The sequence below is a fragment of the Polyergus mexicanus genome, unplaced genomic scaffold (genome assembly GCF_030449975.1).
Source record: "Polyergus mexicanus isolate NDT 795.1 unplaced genomic scaffold, iyPolMexi1.0 SCAF_6, whole genome shotgun sequence".
NCBI classification, from domain to species: Eukaryota; Metazoa; Arthropoda; class Insecta; order Hymenoptera; family Formicidae; genus Polyergus; species Polyergus mexicanus.
In genome coordinates, this window is record NW_027223326.1 from 11,642,171 (window position 1) to 11,663,066 (window position 20,896).

The 20,896-nt window shown below is 37.6% G+C and overlaps 1 protein-coding gene across 1 annotated transcript; it reads right to left on the minus strand.

Moving 5' to 3' along the window:
• Positions 1 to 162: 162 nt before the first annotated feature.
• LOC138934351 (transcription factor glial cells missing) lies at positions 163 to 10,107 on the minus strand. Its single transcript, XM_070297977.1, has 6 exons — positions 10,067 to 10,107; positions 4,827 to 4,929; positions 4,422 to 4,652; positions 3,784 to 4,053; positions 3,302 to 3,395; positions 163 to 1,499 (listed from the first exon to the last, which is right to left on the minus strand). Exons 1-6 carry the CDS (start codon positions 10,105 to 10,107, stop codon positions 163 to 165), a joined length of 2,076 nt encoding a protein of 691 aa, XP_070154078.1.
• Positions 10,108 to 20,896: the final 10,789 nt, after the last annotated feature.

Sequence of the window (20,896 nt, forward strand, 5' to 3'; positions counted from 1 at the left end):
AATCAAAGATTATTTTTCAGGAAATATTCTCAAATGTAAATTGGTTACAAGAAGCAAATGTGATCGAGTCTATCATCTCTAAGAGAGAAAGGCTGGCAACACTATGTTATATATTTATTGTATAATACAAATATGTATAATATATTGGTGGCGGACTGTATTCTAATGATGAGGAATGTAGCTATGCGAGTCTTGGGGACATCCCGAAGGTAGCAAACTCGATGTGTCCTCATCTGTGGAACTGCACAGCATCCCGACTAGTGTGTAATCTACGAAAGGTGGTAAATCTAAATCAGCGGCGATCTGATCGCCATAATTATTGACGGTTTCGTGAGTTGGTCCGGTATTCGTCATCTGTGGCATCCGCTCGACGATCTCGCAAGTATAATGGCAACGGTCGTTGCTGGGATAAAAGAAAGTCTCGGAGCTGTTTTGAGAGCGGAGGACAGACGTTTCCGCCACGCCGGAGTTATGGAATAGCCTCTCTGCGATTTCCGGAGTCTCCTGATTATCATAACTACCTTGAAGTCTGTCATCCAAGTTTAATCTGGACGAATTATGATGAACGACGCGGTTGTGCGATTGGTTCTTGCTGTCGGCGTGCTCGAACATATGGTGATATCCGTCAAAGGTATACGGTTTGTCTTGTTCGGAGCTGCAATTACGTCGCTCCGTATCGTGTTGATCCTCGCTCTTCGGCTTCTGGTAGAGATTGTATTCCGTTCTACCTATAATCGGGGATTGACAACTGTTCTTGTAACATTCGACCTCCCTGCGTGAGGCCAATAAGTCTTCCTCCTTGACTTCAAAGCCTTCCAAATGTAATCTGTTGTCTTGTTGATTCTGAGACCAATAAGACTGTTCGTGCTCGTCCTTCGCGCTTCCTTCGATGAAGTTCTTTTGATTTTGCGATCTAGAATAACTCTGATAGTTCGGAACATCATTCATAGATTGATTCTGATTCTTTTCTTGCAGAACGTAATGGTGCATCGTTTTTCTAGAAGGAAATCCATTGGAAACTTTCTCAGATTCGAAGCCGGTAAAATGAAATCTTTCGTCCTGGGACAGGCTCAAATGACTGCTACTGGAATCTTCGCTAAGAAACTGATTCCAGTAGGTTTGATCGTGTTGCTTTACTTCGTATTTGATGGTACCGCTGCCGAGATCGAGCAGAGTTGGCGGTGAACGAGCCATGTCCTGCGGATTTGCAGAAAAATCCGGTCTCAATGGTTGATCCAATTGAAAGATCTCCTCCGGTTGAAAGAGATCCCCTGTAAAGGGGTCGCGTGGAAAATCGCTATAATCCTGGGGAACCTGATTCGGTAGACAGTAACCAACAGTGTCCTCCTGCGGCGGAGCGTTCTGCATCCAGTAAGATCCGTCTGTAGAGGACAATTGTTGGGGATATACCGTTGTCTGATGGTGAGACTGCGGGTAAGACGGTATGGTAGTTTGTAGCGAACATATACACTCGAAGGGTGGACAGGAGCATGAATATCCTACAACAGCATCGAAAGAATGATTTATATATTTTTTACTATACGTTTCTTATATAATAGAGAATATAGATAATTTGATATTTACATAGATACATTTAGACAAATTATTGTTTTATAGATTAATAAGATAATAACAATAATAATAATAATGTTTGGGTGGATATATATATATATATATAATATATGAGGATAAAATAAATAAAAATTTCATTATTATAATCATAATAAAAAAATGTAGGATGGATAATTTTTTATTCATAACAATTAAAAATTATTAAGTAATTAAGAAGTAATTATAAATATTTATTGGCAAGTAATAAAAGAATAGTTTATTTCTAGTTCATTTCGTGCCTAATTACGTAACAGTGTTGTTATTACACTTAAAGTTTGTGAAAATTTAATGCATCTCATGCGTATAAGAAATCCTAAAATTTCATGCAAATTTAACGCGGATCAAAATGTTATAGCGAGAAAGCTTTCGAAGAGTCGAGTAAAAAAGGATCATGATTTTTGTTTCATATATTTTGCGCAATAATTTTTGAAATACAAGGATTGAAGCTAGCCAATCGCAAGCTGGGATTAAGAGTGCGTTTCAAAATTCTATTTCCAGGATGGAATAGTTTAATTAACCAATCAGGGTACAAGGAGCAAAGATTTCTCTATCCTGATTGGTCGAGTAAACGTTACTCTGCCCAACAAGTAGGATTTACGAACGCACTTTCACTGACGACTTGCGCGTGACGTTTGCGCAATATTTTTACGGTGGTTTCGCGCGCTTGAGATATCGAGATATTCATTAACGGTAGAAAGTGGTCACAGTTTATGTTCATAATATTTCCCAACTTTAAAGTAAACAAGTAGTGATTTACACAAATAATCCATTCCATTGTTTTTCAACGATATATGTTGATTTTCGTGAGAATTCGCTTAACGATGTGAGCGCCGTGATTACGAGTTTCCGAGTATCGTATTCACTTTGCCATCGAGCGTGTAACGAGAAACATCGAAAAGGTCGAAAGTAAACGTCGCAAATTAAATGTCGATCGATTTTAGTTAATATTTACATGTATATATGAAACAGAATATTGTGTATCTTCAACGTGAAACGTCAACCTGCTGTCGAAATGCAATCGTCGAGAAAACAACCGTGTTTGGTAATTAATCATTTGTTTACAAAATTCAATAAAAAATTAAGTTCAAGTTTAATATGTTCCATATGCTCGCTATCTTCATTTTAATAACACAGAAACTCGGCCAAATTTAGGTTAACTTTTCCGCTAACGGAAAATTTCCAACAAAAGACCAACGTTTACAAAGCTATATAAATAATTGAGAAAGAAGGATGAATTAAACTTTACAACGTGACGAGATCAGAAATCATAGGATTATATCATTTGACTAATATTAAATAGATTTTCATTTTATAAATTATATTATAAACTAAATTATTATATATGTTGAGATAATTAGAAATATACAGATAAAAATTAGAATCTTTTCCTGTAATTTTCCTTAATTTTCGAAATGGACTATATATACTCTGTAGTCTTTTTAAGTTAAAGTATTTATATAATAAATTAATATGCCCCTTTTTTTAATCGTGAATATATTTTTAGTGTCAATAGATAGCTAGCGTAATCTCGCGAGAACGTTTTTTTTTTTTTTTTAAATCCGTACATTTGTCGGTAGATGTCGATTTCCCGCTCTTCCTATACACGTATAATACTTGCACATTTCAGTCAACGATGTCTATGTAATGTATATTTTACGTTTCGATTAGTAAGACATTAAAGTAATAAAACCTTTGTCAGAGATTAATGGTGGTGGCTGCGTTGTTCTCGACGGCTGCTCGAGTGTGTCCGTGTTCGATCTTTTACTTCCTCTCAGTGACATTAACTGTAATGAAACACATGCATGTAATTAATGTAACGTAATTCGCTCATTTTAATCAGAATTTCTCCTTTTTATCTATTGCAGGAAAGTGCAACCTTGAGCGATTTATCAGCCGGAGATTGCAGAATTCGAACGGAATCTCTTTGTGATGGTAAGTCATTTTTTTTTACTTGTAACTATTTTTTTTTTAGATGTAGCTAATTTGTTTCGTATATACGATTGCATTATAAATTAACTGATAGCCACAATTGGAATGATTATTTTACAGTTCGATATAATTGAAGAAAGTAATATATATAGTTGTCCGTGAGATTTTATTCAGGATCTCGATAAAAAAATGGTGAATTTTTCGGATTATTTTTGCGATGAAATGCGCAAAATTGCGAATTACCTTGGAGCCTAGGGCGGCTTCTCTCGCTAAAATAACCGCTAATCCTCTGACTCTTCTGCCGGCACCCACGCTTCTTCTCGCCTCGGATGTGGACTTGGCTTCCGGTTGCGGATGGTCGTGCTGGCCTTTGGCTTGAAAAAAGATCGCGTGCTCCGTGTGACGCCAAAAGTGCGTCACGGGATAACCGCAATGTCCACGACACGATAGTATCTCTAAACGACCGGTGCACTGTCTATTAGGGCATGGCTTGCCCTGCTGTTTCTTCCTCGCCTGCGGAAAAATCAAAAAGTAAATTGCGAGGATATCGAATTCGATGTTTTATTTTGTTATTGTATCGATTTGACTCTTAATTCTATAATTGTCGAATGTTGATGCGTAATGTTGTTTAATTAGGCGGAATATTTATAATATAATTAATATTTATAATATAATTAGGCCGCGTATAAAACATTGAATTACATAGTATCTCAGATATCTGTAAACACGATGAGCCCCGATGCGCTGGCGAATAAGCGGACGAATTTTTTTTATCGCGAAATAAAATAAAATATCGATGCGTGAAAGCGTGCAATATCCGCGCAACACATTTTATATTTATTATCGGATCGGGATTTAAATTCATCGTTTTGTTCGTTTACCTTATCACAAATCGCCGGTCGGAGGTGAACTCTTCCACCGCCGGGCAGTATGCACTCCTGAGAGCACACCAGAACGCCTAGACAACTCTTCTTAAGGATGCTCACGTTATGATTGTTGGTGTTCCTCATCGCCCAACCAGAGGCGTGTCTTCTCGCTTCCTCGCAATCCGGTCCGTAGACTCTCCTCACGTGTCCATCCGCCCATTCGCACCAAGGATCGTATTCCACTACCTGACGTAAAATTTCATTTTCGAGATTGTAAGAATACGGCTTGATCTCTACAAAGTTTTCATTGAATTTTTCGATCCGAGCGTTTGCCTTAAAAAGATCAATATATTTCGCGCGATACGATTCGTCCCGACGATGAGTACCGTATTGAAACATTGAAAGAAAAAAAAAATTTACCCTCGGTACGTTCGAATCGTTTATGTCCCATTCTTGATGAGGATGTTGCTGTTGCTGATTGCCGGCGACAGTCGCTGACATCGTCGGCGATCCCACGCGACTTCTACAAAAATAGAATAAATTTATGAAGCGATGAAGCATCTATATAATATGCTTCGTAATTTTCTGTCTCTTTAATTTTTAAACTTTTTTATCTCGTTTAGAGCTACTTTAGTAAATTGACATTTATATTTTGCAAATGTAAATTGGACTGTTGCAGTCGATCTTGGAGTTCTATAGTTCTTTTTTTATTCTTTAGGATTATTATTATATTTTTTTTTTTTTAATTTAATCCAAGAATTAATTTATAACGGCACGCAATTGCGATTGTGCCTAGTAACTGCGAGATACAATCTCGATTTATGGTATGTACCTAGCCGTATCTCGTGCGTAACTTGTGGTTCGTGGATAGTACGGTGTGACATATGAAGCGTCTTTCCGGAACTCTTACATCCGTACATTACAATCGGATCGGAAAGATCGATCTTCGATATAAAACTATTCTTGAAATTTGTCAAACTCGCGTTTGCATGCTAGCTTTCTCTATCTTTTCCAATAATTGAACATTTAATAGCAATATATATCGCAACAGTTATATCGCAACCAGTACGTTGAGTAAAATAACAAAAATATCGTTTTTTTATCAAGCTTATACGTTCCAATCAATAATGGCAGTGGATTGCGACGGAAGTTATCTTTTTTATTTACATATATGTTTTATTGTTTCATTTTTATTTGAGCAAACCGTCATAGTTTTGATATCAATTTTTTACAAAGATTTGACATTGATCCTTGCGAAAATCTCCACGAAAAGAACAGTGTGAAAAGCACTAGATCAATTCCTTATTCGCGTATATTAATAATAATGAATACACAGTTAATTTGTCACCAACTATTGTTATTCGGGTCTTGCAAACGATGCGAAAAAAATAAAGAACTATATATAAATTCTCTTATAATTAATATATTTCTTCGCGTTAGCTCGCAAATAAATTTCCATCTTTTTCTTCTTGCCATTAAAGTCTGCGCTTATGATCCGTGGCGATATTTTCATGCGAGATTTTCTCGTCGAAAAATTAATCGAGTATGCAAAGATCGCATTCCACACAAATAGATCAAATGTATCAAACAGATTTAAAAAAAAAAAACGATCTGTGAAAGAAATTTATGAAATTGTACAAAGCAATATGCTTAATCAATGACAGATAAATATTGATTATCGTAAGTAGTTTGAATGATATTGATAAAATAGTATGTATCGTTTTTTCACAAAAAAACAAAAAAAAACGTATTTATTGAGATTTAAAATATTATGTAAAAACTACAGAATGATTTAATTACAATACATAGTATTAAATGGAGTAACGAACGAGACATTGGCACACACACAGCGTGTGTACATAATTTCCTCAAGTCTTCCGTTAATTTAGCGGATCCGAATTTTTAAATATGCCAGTCCCCCAAATTTGCAATCGAACTTAATTTAATTTAATCGTGTATGTGTTTGTCGGGGATTTACGGGACACATTACAGATTGGTTTTCGCGGCATTTTTCTATGGGATTTGTAAAGGTATGCACGCACACATCGTTTCCGTCGGTTTTATCAAGTCGCGCTTGGACGTTAATAATCCTGGAACACCTACTCGGGAACGCCTCATCCGCCCGGAGGTCCTGTCTTCAACGACGCGGACCACCTCGTGAATCTTTTTCACGTTGACGCGATATGAGTGCTGAGGATCCGCGGTTCCAATTACCGCGATTACAGCGGCCGCCTAATCGCGTAAAGCATGTTTGTTAACACGTCTTTCGACTCGACACAATATGTCGTCTCGATATTTTATTATTTGCCTGAAATATTGCGTTTAGATTTTCAACGGCGATTACTCGCGTCACTTCCTATTTATGGTATCGTAAGAACGACTGGTGGAATGATTTCTTACATTACGTATTATCGCGCTCATATATTTTTACATATATTTAATATTAACTCTCTCTCTCTCTCTTATTTATAAAATCATAATAAAAAAATCATTATAAATAAATTTGTTCTATATCGTGCAATAATTCTAATATCCTTTATCGATGGTTCGTTAGGCATAGCAAGGAAAAGCAAGGCGCGTTTATTATATGTTACGTCAACGCCTCTTTCTCTCTCTCTCCCCCTCTCTCTCTCTCTTTCTCTCTCTCTCTCTCTCTCTCTCTTTCTCTCTTTCTTTCTCTTTTGCCCTCGGAACGGCGGGGTAGAATTGAGCTAAGGGGCACGAGGAAGGACGAGGACATTGCTAACGGAGAAAAGAGCGAGCTTAGGTGAATGATTGCCCGGATCGGTGATAAAGTCATCGCCTTTAGCTCCAAGTAAGATGATACATCGGCGGACGATGGTGCGCCAAGATTGTCCGAAGTCGAAGACGTACGCACACGCGCGTGAACATACGCGTGCATCCTCGAGTACCGTGCATCCCTAAGAGAAAAAGATAAAAAGAGGTGTGAGAGAGAGAGAGAGAGGGAGGAGGAGGAGAAGGAGGATGAGGAGGAGGAAAGAAAAAACATCTTTGTCGCTCTTTCTCGATGGTATGGGTGCGTTGAGAATTTCAGATATTAAAGTAGATACGCGTCACGACAAGGCCACTAAAATATCACGAAGGGCATACTGAAAAGGAAGAAATTTCTCAGTCTGTCTTCGTCCAATTCTCTTTCTTTCTTTACCTCTCTCATCTTGTTTCTCCTCTCTCTCTCCTGATTTCTCTCTCTCTTTTCTGTCTCTTCCTCCTTTCCTTCGTTTGTTACTGTCTGTTTCTGTTTCCTTGCTGCGTTTGGATCTTTCCGCAAGATTAGCTTGCGAGTTAATCTTGCGTTTCTAAACAAGTTAATTCTCCTTTCTTTTAATTCGAATTATTGCTCTTGTCATTATCCGGAAATATGTCACGTCGGTACTTGTGTTGTTCTGGTTCGTAATTTTACGTTTGGTTCGTTTATATTTCGTAATTAACCCTTCATTGTGCATAAACTCGTGATTATATTCTACGTCATTTTGTGCAAGAACAAGGACGGTTATTTGCGACTCGCAACTTATAATTCTTGAATAATTCTTAAATGGATCTTCAGTAACACGTATGTTCAAAGAATTATATAGCTCACAACTAAGAAAAAGAATAAAACTCTAAGTCGAAAAGTTTAAAATATTTTAAAAAATAGAAATACATATATGTAATTCGAAGAAATATATTTTTGACAATTTTTTAGATTATTTTGAAAATTAATCAATCAGATTGATGAAACTAGTTATGCGCTATTTACGTTTTTATTTATATCGTATATCAATCCTGGAGGTGTCTATTTATTAACGTAGAATCTCTACGTATGATCTTGAATAGCAGAATGGAACAGTTGCGAGATAATGCAAAAAGTTTGACAAAACGCATCGCAGCTCAATGAAACGCGATAGAACGAAAGAAAACCGGTCGGGCTGGATTTTTGTAAATCCGACTTTTTTTCCTGATTCCCGTGCATCGCTTCGAGAGCAGACCGCGCCGATTCTGAGAGAGAAGGCGAACGAATGGCCGATAAAGGAGATAAGGATGCGAGTAGATTCATTGTCAGTTTGACGCGCCAAATTTAGGGAAGCACGTGGGTCGGTCTTGTGATCATAGGGTATTGGTCCGCAATTAGATCGTCGCATGTCACGATATATGTTGATGAATTCGTAATAGTAAGCTCGGAAATCTTTGAGGATATATATATATATATATATATATGATGCGCAAAAATTTATCGAAATAAGATTTTGATTTTTAAAAACGATATCGATTAATTATATATTTTTCGTAATTGTCGTTGATATTAGCCATAATAAATCATGAGATTCTTTCCAAAGTACATAATACAAACTTCGCGCGAAATCTTTTCCTTCCTACTAATAAACTAATATTGTTGAATTAATAGCGCGAGTAAATTGTCAGCTTTCATTCGGCTGTGCCACCGAATATAAAAGGATTCACAAGAAGGGAAAAGGAGCTCCGCGAAGGGGACCGCGGGTTCAAAGGGTCTTTCGAGGCAGCGGACAGGAAGAGAACGTTCTTAGATTCGAGATAAAAGGGGATCGCGTTTTACATTCGTTTAATCTGTCTTTGAGGTGTTGGCCTGTGATCAATGGCGAGGCGGCAATACAATCTTAATCGAGTTTTCACGAAGACGGTTGTCTTCTCTCCGATTTAGAATCCTTGACTATTCCTTTTACCTTGGCTAATAAAATAAGCGTAAGGATCGAAAGCCTATTTTAGACAATTTGTTATTCAATAATTATTCAAATGAGAATATTTTATTCGCTTCTGAAAATATTTAATTTCTTGCGCTCTCATAATTTTATTACACATTGCCTGTTTAACTACAATTCTTAAAATATTCTAAACAAGATCTTTGTGTTGTTTAATTATCGTTATATATTTTTCGAGAGTACGAGTTATTTAAAATGAGAGTAAATTAAAATGATTATAAAAAGGATTTTTCGTAAAATGATAAATATCGAAGAAGCGCAACTTCTGTGTGCGCGCACTCGTACGCTACATTATTTGATAAAACGCGCATGTGTAAACGAGAGGTTTGTAGAACACCTTGCCTCCAATCAAGTCTCGTGATACGCCCACGTACCAATGGGAAACCCGCAAAATACTCATTGATTAGATACTAGCTATGTTTCTCTTTCTCTCCTTCTTTCTCTCCCTATCTCTCTCCTTCTCTCTTTGTCCGAAGGAAAAAAAGTAATGTCAAATACAAAAATTATTAATTCTTTGTGTAAGTAACTAGCTCCGGAAAATTTGATGTCTTGTAATATTTAAAATTAATTAACTAATAATCTTAATTTAAAACGGAAGAGTTCGTTAAACCACAGCATATATTTTACATTTGTAATTGTAATTTTATTACAGTTACAGAACAAATATAAATTGATGAGAGAATACATTGTTATTTCTATTCGATTAATAAAAAATAGATGCTCGATCTATGAAATCAATCATACTTACAAAACTACCATAGTCGATGCTATTTCGTAATTGATATCTCGGTGCTTCGACAGTCAAGTCACACGATAAACGATTCGCGATCACTATGGATGTTTCTCTAACGATTTATCACAACCGCGGAAAATGCGTCACTTCCGGTCACGAATGGAGCACGAGCCAATTCTGCACTTCACTACGACCTAGACACAGTTTCTTCGAGCGACTCAAAGTCTTTGAACATTTTGGTTACGATATCGTGGAAAACAATCAGTTCTTCGGAATCTATCGTGTTGAACAGTCGACCAATGTTGGAAGGTTTGTAGATTCATACTGTCGTTTCTCAGAATCTCGTGATTTTCAAACTTTCTTAATGAGAAGTGTAATCAATCGACATTTTTGTAGGCGGTCGCGAAATGTTGATTGATTTTGACGTTTGGTCGAGAACGAAGAGATGCGTGCCGATGCGTGCGGCACGATGTCGCTGCGTGAACTGGTAAAGCAACTCTACCATGGTGCAAACTAGCTCTGGACGCCACAGGCACATTGTGCCCAGCAGAACCCGAGTATATCTTGGTTGCCACCATATGTCGGCAGGCACCGCCTATGGGAGTGGTCGTGGCTAACCAATCGCCGGCTGTTTCCCTTTCGAGGGTGCCTAATCGACGATAACAACCCCTCTCGGGACCCACGGAGGAATCGATCACTGGGAGGTTCCTCCCTGTGGCAACGAGATTTCTCTCAAACATCATGGTCCAAGATTCCATCGTTTTATCCGCGATATATCTAAATTACCATCGAAAATCGAGATTACTCTTTTTTTTTTTTAATTTCTATTTTTTTATATTTCTAATTTGAAGATCTGAGAGAAATTCTAACACATATTCTATAGATAGATTTTATCAATAGAATTTCTAATTCATTATACATATCTAAGCTTACATATGATGAATATGACGATGAATACGAATCGGTTGATTTACCATTACTATTATGAGTTATTAACTGGAGGAAAATTATTTTACGCTCGACAAACGTCACGTTTAAATAATCAATTAGATAATATTTATTTATCGATATATTCGAAATTATCGATCATGAAAGAATTCTATGTTAATTGATTAATCGTGTGGCGATGGTCTTACTTCATAATCAGCTGGCAAGAGTTGAAGTGTTCCTCACAGAAATCTTCTACTTCCTACCTTCTCTATCCCTTTGCCTCTTCCAACCCCAGGTACCCGCATCCAAGACAACGGCCCGTTACGCTTCGATCGAACTCGAACCCACGACGCAAACATATCTGTCGAGGTAAACGCGTCCTCGGAATTGTGAAGTTGCGATCCCGGAAAGAGGACATACGATAAACACGCCATGTATCGTTGTAACTTTTCGAGAGATGGAAGCATTCGTTTTGATGTAATTTAATCTGTCTATAGACATCGCGTAAACGTGCAATCTGTAATCTTTATCATTTTTTTTTTTTCCGATAGCTTTCTGTAAATTATATAATAATATAGTCGTGCCAAGATGTGCTTTCAGAATCTTCCTTTTACACTGCTGGATAGCATATAAAAAGAGATTTTAAAAACTCCGCGATATATGTCTAGTATCGTTGATTAAATTTTCGGCATGCTTTACGCAATAATGTCCATTTTTAATACTTTACTCACATAGAACGAGGTTTATCGTACTTGTGACAATCGACTTCCGCACTTTTTGCTCGCACGTGCGATTTGATCGCGTACTCTGACACGTGTGCGTGTAGCACAATGTCTTTAGCTTCACTTCCTACCACGTGCATACAGGTGCATATCGAGCTTCTATACTTGAGAGCTTAGTCTTCAATTTTTATATAATTTTTTTATACTACGACAAAAGTGAGCATGGCTATCATGAGTTTGCTCATTTTTTAATGGTAATACTTATCTTTTTTTTTTTTTCCCCCCCCACACATATTTGGTTCTGATTATCTATTAAAAATATAAATATAACCAAATTTTAATATCGAAAGATATAAAAGAGGATGTAACAAATGTAAGAAATATTAAACACATTATACATATATGTGTTTAACTTGAGAAATGTAAATATTTGCGCGGAATTTTCGATAAGCTTTTCAAGATTAATTTTTGAAGATTATAATGTCGCTATATATAGAATATAGAATAATTTTAAACCGGATAACGTTTTCCTACTTCCTCCCCTCTCCTTCTCTCTCTCTCTCTCTCTCTCTTTCCCTCTTTTATAGATCCATTAAACATGGAAGGATCGGGAAATGGAGGAGAAGAGCGGTAGAGGGTAGTGACGGGGTTGGAGGAGAGAGAGAGAGTGAGAGAGAGAGAGAGAGAGAGAGAGAGAGAGAGAGAGAGAGAGAGAGAGAGAGAAACAGTTTGAGGCTGTTTAAATACAGAGAGTGTGCAATCAGGAGTGTTTGCTGCCCCGCGAGTGAGCGAGCGAGCGAGCAAACGACTGAGCGGATCAAAGGATAAACGTTGATGGGTTGGGGTGGCTGATAGCGGGCTGATTTGATTGTCGGCCTCCGCTATTGTCCCCGAAACTGGCCTATTGTACGCCTCCGTGACAGTATACTCTGATTACTTGCATACAGGTACCGAGCGTGTACCGGCAAATGCGTTCCTGTGCATGACACTATCTCTCCGACGCTACATTATCCTTCGTTAGTTTCTACGTAATAAACGCGCCGTGAGATCGCGCCGCCGTTCTCCCTTCTCTCGTCTCTCGAGACAATTATTGTGAATTATTATGAAAGAAAGAAAGAAAGAGATCGTGCCCATTAGTATTTTTTTACCAGTTCTTTCTGACAAGCCATTAATTCGCCTCGTCACTCTGTAGAACGTTCTTTACCGCATTGAAGAAAAGTGAGCTTTTAATACTTTCTCCAACACATATATACATATGTTTATATATTGTATATACATATATATACACACACATATTTATATATTTATATTTAATAAAAATACAGTATCAATTAAATTTAACAACATATCGCAATAATTGGGCGTTAAAGTTTTATCATTTCAATATTCTCTTTGTTTGTTGAATTTTTGTATACTTTTTATACTTGAGTTAATTTTATAAATAGCTGCAAAATGACAGTTTATTGTAAAGTAATACGAAAAGAACGAATTTTCTAGCTTATCCGTACATCTGCCTCGCATTTGCATACAATGCTAGTCGCGTGCCCCGGCCAGCAACATGTAGGAGGAGATTTCCCCTCTCTCAGACCTTTAAATATTCCGTCACCTGTCAATTGTCAACGAATACGCATTCTTAAATATAATATTTATTTAACGGTTCCTATCTTTTCAATATTTATACGAATAATAATAATAAGTAATTAAATGAGATACATTTCCATGAAACTAAAACAATTATAAGACCTTTTTTTATATATTTCTCCCACGTCGCACTTTGATGCAATTTCATTTACATTTTCGACGATCGCTCCTTTCAGCGACTCTCGAAAGCCAGATGATGAGAACGTCATAACGTCGGTAACCAGCTCACGTCTCCGGGCTCGTGCCGGCTGCTTCCGGTTTTTCAAAGCGATGCTGCCTTCTGGGCCCGAGATCTGATCTAACGTGAACTCCATAATCCATTCAGCACGAGTCAATCCTCCGGCTGCTTTGTAAATCGGTTAGGGTTACAGACTTAACTCGATAGTTGAAATTGCATTTCTGTAATATACACAGTCGCGAAATTACGCTTTATTATATTACTATCGCGTTTCGTTAGATAAATATTAACAAACTAATTTTTAAGGAAAAAATTATACGGACATAATATTATACTTGCTTGTCGCTTATTTTGCATTTCAATTTTGTCTGGGACAGCGATTTCCGCTGACGGAAGCTATGAAAACATTGCAGGCTTCATAATGTGTTCTCAAAAAAAAAAAAAACTGATATCTATTGTTCCCGCGTTTAACCGATGTCACCCCGGAAAACGCGCCCTTTAGATAGATTGAGAAAAAAACCACCCCTTCTAATGTGTCCCTAGGGTATCTTGACATATTCTTTGGTCCTCGAGCCTTGATGACGAGGAGTTTTCATAATCGTTGGCTAATCATTTTTCACGTTAGCAAGAAACGCGTGAAAAAGAATTGGAAAAGGATTCTCTCGTCACAGTTTAAAATTAATTTCTTATTAATTTCTGTAAAGTCTTCACGATTTTTCCAACATCGTAGAATATTTTTATAGGCCAGAAGTGTCTGATAGTGAGATGATTCATAAAAAAAGTTATCCTTAATGTGAGCTCTGCTCCCATTTAATTACATAATTGGTATTAACAGGTCCGTGGGTCACACGGATGTTACCTGCGCCCCTTATCGCAATCTCTTTGTTTTCCCACACACATTTATTACGTTATATCGAAAATCTTATCTGGTATCGATGGGAATAAGATTCCGGTATGACAAGCATCGACATAAATAGTACTTAACTGACTAATACCCAATAGCAGCCTAGTATAATCGAGAAGAGGAAAATGCTCTTGTTGAATAACGTCGTATCATATGAGATGAATTAAATACTGAATTGTCATTCGGAATATTTTCTTGAGTGTTTTTTGGACGACGTAGGAGAGACGTAGGAAGTTTTAAGATTTAAGTGCCGCGTGCGTTAGTTTCCCTTCGGCCAAAGGACTCCCGGCTTCTCATTGTGCGCCAATTGAGTCTTGTTTATAAGCCAGGGGGTAGTAGGTTAAATTGATTTAAATTAGCCTCGAAGAGCGCGGCCGCTCTCGCGCAGAGCGACGAGAAAGGCGGGAAAAGATGTCTCGTTCCTATCGCACAGTCGAATCTTTCCACTATACGGGAGCATTTATACACTTTTTACCTGTCTCTCGTGTCACATTGGTCACTATTATACATTTTTTTTAGATGAATTTCGTCGTGCCACGGACTTTCATTAGGGCACCCGTATGCGCTCAGCTGCTGCAAATTCACGATAGACATGTACACGTTATATCACAGTTATAAGTCTATTTTATAGATCAACTATCGTGCCTAGAATCTTTGGCTTTTTCATTCCGATCGTGTTTTTTTTTTTTTTTTGCCTTTTCATCTCTTGGTTTATTTTGGGGGGAAAAGGAAGGAGAAGAGAAAAGACGGGGGCAGAGGCAGAGGGGAAGCGGAGTATATCTAAATACACGCCATGACGAAATTAAATATAACTTTTACCATATTCAATCGAACGCGATATTTTCAAAATGGATTTAAAAAATTGCAGAGAAAAATTTGTGAAACACACGCGCGCGTACACTGGAATTTATTAAAGGATAAATTGCATAAAGGACATTTTTATAATATCTAGGTAATCGATTCTAATCGTTTCCATTGATAATTAATAATAATGAGCGACGATTCAATATTCGCACACATTTGTGGGCTAACTTCACTAAAGCTTAATGGCATAATTATTGAATCAATATTAGTAATAGTAATAGCTTACATTGCTGTAAAATATATCTTTAATTTAAATTACATAATGAAATGACGCAATATATAGTTAAGTAAGATTATATATACTATTATACTACGTATATTGCTCATAATTTAATATAGGCTATTCATAAAACATTAATCCTTCTATAAAAGACTGTCTCTTTCGTCGTTTTATTCGGATGCACGCGGACATTACGACGCAATGGTTTGTGTATAAATTAAAACGTTTCTTCGACCCTTCATGTCGGTATCCTGCGGGGAAGATCCGCCGCAACGGAAACTAAGCACGCGCAATTGATATAAATTTCACAATTTTTAAAAATCACCCCTTTTGGACGTGGACGACTAACGGTCGCTATTCATTAGTTTAACGTCATTATTAAATACGTGGATACGTCGTGGAATATTGAAATATCAAATGTGTATTGGCCAGAATATTATTCCATAAAATTGCATGTCCGATGTTCTCGGGGCGGGTAGGAGGGTACTTCTTCTATTTGTACTTTGTAAATCCCTGTAACTCTATACGATGGGTATCGCAAAAGGGGTTATCAACAAATGTGTTCAAACATATAGGGTGTCACCAGACGCGAAAGGGGAGCCCAACTAAGACTAACCAACCCCTAGTGTCAATAATCAATTCTGTAATCCTTTCAGCGCAAGGGATCGACCGATGTGCTTGTAACCGTTGAGAATCGATTTACAAATGACTTCTTAATTTAATAATCGTAATCGGCATTCTATAAATCCGCATGTCCGACGCGAGAGAGTCGCTTAAACTCAAGTTAATTCTATTTCAAACGTAATTACGCGAGCATATCTTATATTTATCTATATTTTATTGAGAAATAAAAAAATTATTAAGGCGCTGCTGGAGGATAAACATAATTATTAATAATATATTAGGCACAATACGGAATCAATAGTGCAAAACTGCGATTTTTCTGTTTTTAACGTTCTTTAAGATCGACAATAGCCTCTAACAAGCGTTCTCATGATGGATCGCAGGCATTCTTCCTTTAAATTTACGCACGAGCTACGCTTTGACAAAGGGAGGCAGGAAATGTGCGGTTTTACGAAAAGTTTTGAAACTTTGCTACAAGCCGAGATCTATTCGGAAGTTACACCCGCGCTATTCGCGATTGCAGTTCGACGTCCCAAACACAATATCCGTGGAGAAGAATCCGATCCATCGAAGCCTTTTATTTTTTTCATCGCTTTTGGCACGCGCCCTTTTTTGGATAGGAACGCTTGACTTGGTTCGCGTCGGCTCTATGAATAGCCGATCACAGTCTATTAAAGTGAAATGATTATTTTCCGCATTGACAGATCGAGCAGATTTCTGTATAGAGAAGACACGGTAAATGCGGTTGCCTGTAATTCTATATGGGAATGGAGCTGGCGGAAAAAGATGCGCGATGTATAAAGATTTCTTTTTCAATGCTTAATCAATAGACATAAATTTAATATATTAATTTATTTTTTTAATCCTTAAGCATGCTATTGAAAACAAAGAGATGTTTATAAAATCTATCAGCAGAGCATATTATATACAAAAATTAAGATAAAATATATCGAGAATGCATAGAATTTTTTTCTCAATACCATAAGACATATTGATTATTTATATTCTATATCAACAACATATTGTGAAAATATGCGTCAATGCTTAAAAATTATATATACATATATATATAATTATATATACATAATTATATATATTATAATTATATATACATAATTATATATATTATAATTATATATACATAATTATATATATAAATATATATACATATATATATAAAGTTTCTTTCGTTCTTTAATTATTTACTTGCGGTACGCGAGTGTCGGTTGTGTCACGCGGATTCGAGTTATATCGATTTCGATCCGCGGACGCAACAATATATATATATAGATATATATGTCTGAAAATATTTTATTATATATTGTTATTTGCTAATTTTATAGCTTATATTACATGTCCATTTATGTAAAATAATATAATATTAAAAATATTATAGCGATTGAGAGAGTTCAACCGCTATTACCGCGAAACCCTATCTCTATCAGAGATGTATTAAAAGCGCCATAAAGGGGCTTGTCAAATGGCAATCATCCCCTATTATATAACGTATCACTCCCCTTGCGACGCTCCGTTGCCGCCGCTGACTCGTGTGAACTCTGCGGAAAAGATAGGAAGATAGGTAGCGGAAATCTGGTCGAGAAATAATGCGGTATTTGTGTGTGTGTGAGAAAGGAAATATGTGTGTGAATATATATATGTGTATGCCGCGGCTTACGAAGAAGAGGTAAACTGATCAGTCATGTCATGCCTTATTGGCTCGTCAAACCGCCCACATCGTACAATTAAAGCATTCGTTTTCGCGTGGTGACCTTCTTCTCTCACGATATTTTTTTCAAATCCCCAGATTGATTCAAAACAGTTTATAATTCTTGTAATCTTATCACTCGCGATGTGATAATTAAAGAGAGAGAGAGAGAGAGAGAGAGAGAGAGAGAGATTTGATATAAAAATGACGAATTAAAATGATTAATAAATATATTTTACAAACTTATAACATTATGTATTTTGTAATTTTATAAAATTATTTGTAAGAAAGCAACAGAGAGAGAGAGAGAGAGAGAGAAAATCTAGATTTAATTCTAATCTAATTTTAATATCAAATTTTTATTATTGACATTACTGATTTTTATTCTTTAAGCAACATGAAAATTTTATATCCGCTAAATAATAACTCGCGAAAAAATGTCACTTTGCCGAACTCATCGGAGTACGGCCTGTTATCAGAATATCGCCGTTTAACGATGTAATGCATGACGGCGGAAAGACCACCTGGCGCACGCGACCACGTGTCGGACGTAGTGGACACGTGTCCGCCATGCATGTCCTTCGAAAAGCACCGCTCGTGCCATTCGCATATCTAACCGTGGAAAAACGTCACTTTATAGTATAGTCCCTCGAAAATACATGTTATCGCCGCGTATGTACTCTATTATCTCTCAACTGTGTTAATTATCGTACGCACGCTTTCCTAACAGGGACGAGTCTTTATGGCAATTTTATTATCGGAACTGGCTCGGTAATTAGAATATTGCAATTATAGTAAATATGATTAAAAATTTCGAAAACAAAAAAAAAAGAAAAAATACTTGAGAGAAAGAATGTCTTAATTCGTATATTAAACGCGAAGAAAATAATTTGACAGATAATTGGACGTATATTATAGGCGATGCGTAACAGCAAGTCCGCGTTATAAGCGAATGCATCTTTCGATCCGTCCAAATAAACCAATATTTTTCCCATGGATATACATAAGCGATTCTTACGGCGAGGGTGCACTTCACTGACAGCATGGGGATACGGGTGCGCCGCGTACGTACCCCATGCTGCGCGGAGCAATACGCTACCAGTCCGAAAGCAACCCCATAAACATCCTGCGCTCTCTTTACTCGGACCTCGAGTGCACTCGTGTGAATGCGCTATTCGAGTGTCTCGCGAATCGAATCGTTACTGCTTTAACAAACTGTTAACAGCCGTACGGGACAATTTATGGAATAGCAAACAGCGCGAATAATAATTTCGAGAGCCGTGCTCGTCCGCATACGTAAATATAATTGCCAATTTTATTTTTTCTTCTTCTTTCAAGGCCCCTTTGACGTTAAACTATTTTTAATCATGCCACGATATATTTTCGAGTTATGTATTATAATACATATATCCTCCTTCTGCAATCCTTAAATATGTATATTTCAAGCGTTTAGTTTCGCGATTTTCTAGAGATAGCCGACAAATTATAAAAGGATTGTCAATTTTCAAAGTCAATAGTACGAAGAACAAGAAGATTACTGATGGATTGATATTCGCAGGGAAACGACTGGTAAGGACATGGCGACTCAAACTCTCCGCCTGACCTTCGATACGGATGCCAACGGTACAAATGAACGGAATTAAGGGGCTTTTAGAGGCGTACGCGCACACACGCACGCACACACGCTCGTCACATTTAGCAGGGGTAGATAACTCCCGAGAGAATCACGAGGGGGCGAGAACGAGAAGAACAAGGGAGAGGGAACGTTCGAGGGGTGCTCTTTGATTGGTGTGGGAAGATTCACCACCAGTTAAGCTCTGCCACTGACTGCTCCTGCTAGGGAATTTCCCGACACGTAACACCCACAAAGGAAACGCAAAGGGTGGTCGTGTATATTCTCTAATTGACGATTACTATCCTACCGCTGTTATTTACTGACGTTTGCTTTGCTAAAATTATTCCGCGAGACTTGGAGTTTCTACGGTAGCACGTACGTGTCAATTTCACGCAAACTTTCCGCGAAACGGAGAAAATTTGAAAATTTTGTCATTCAAAGTTTTTATCATCGTAAATTATGCATTTGATTACATCTTGCTTTATCCTGATATCTTCGACGCGATCTTTCCATCATCACCAGGGCCGCGGCATTAGCAATTATTATTCATCGATGGTTAAATAATCGAGGGTCGCGCATTCGAGTAGCGTTTATCCGATAGGTGTCATAAACACGCCCCTTCTTCGCCCTTGTCGTCTCCGTCATACTTCTCCATTGTCTTCTCGGTACAAAGCCACAAAGCGATCCCTGCGTCGCCCGGTAATGCAACGGCTCGGCCGAGAAATTGCGGCAAGTCGGGCGGTTTGTACCGGTCGTGGTTTAAGATGTTTATCTTGCGGTAGCCAGGCCGAAACGACGTACTATTACTCTATACATATGTATCTCAAAAGCAAGAACGCAGTTAGGAACAAACGCGCGTTCCGTTACCGCGTTTAGAAGATTTTCCATTTAGAGATGGATACTAATTGAAGTGATTAAAAGGGCTACCTCAACTGGGATCCGCGCATCTACAGCTTGGTCTTTAAAATACGATGCGTGACGGATCAGCCCTCCCTTTAATTCGTTTATTCTCTTTTTATTATTACGTTAAATCGTGAATGTGTGACTCATCGTTTTACGAAAACGTAATTTTCATTAGAGATTTCTGGCATTCGTTACCGCCGTGTTTAACATTATATTTAATATATTTCAATATTATATAATTTAATTAAATAACTCGATGATTTTTATTGTATATCGCGTCGCGCGGTATTTGCATGCTACGTAACGATTGCAGGATAGCAAAGCTTTCTATCATCGCTCGCTAATAATATATCCATGCCGCGTTCGACCCCGTAAGCGAGATAATGACGCTCGATGTTCTGGAATTTGGCCGGCCATATGCCGATGAATCTACCCCCCGTAAAGTGGCGAGCAGTCTCCATTCACCGTGAAGAATTTATTCACTGCCCGGCGCTAATTTGCTTAACCGTCATGACGCGCCCCTGCTCGATGCGCGTTTGAGGTTTTCGTATCGGCCTCTTCGCCGTCTTAAGCCGTTGTTCGTCCGCGCCACCACTTCCGATCATTGGGATCGTGCTCGTCGTCAAACAATATCCATTGCCCTCTTTTGTTCTGCCCTTCCTTAATGCTTTCGAGAGCGTCCTCTTGAAAGTTCGATCCTTTCTCGCTTTTCTTACCA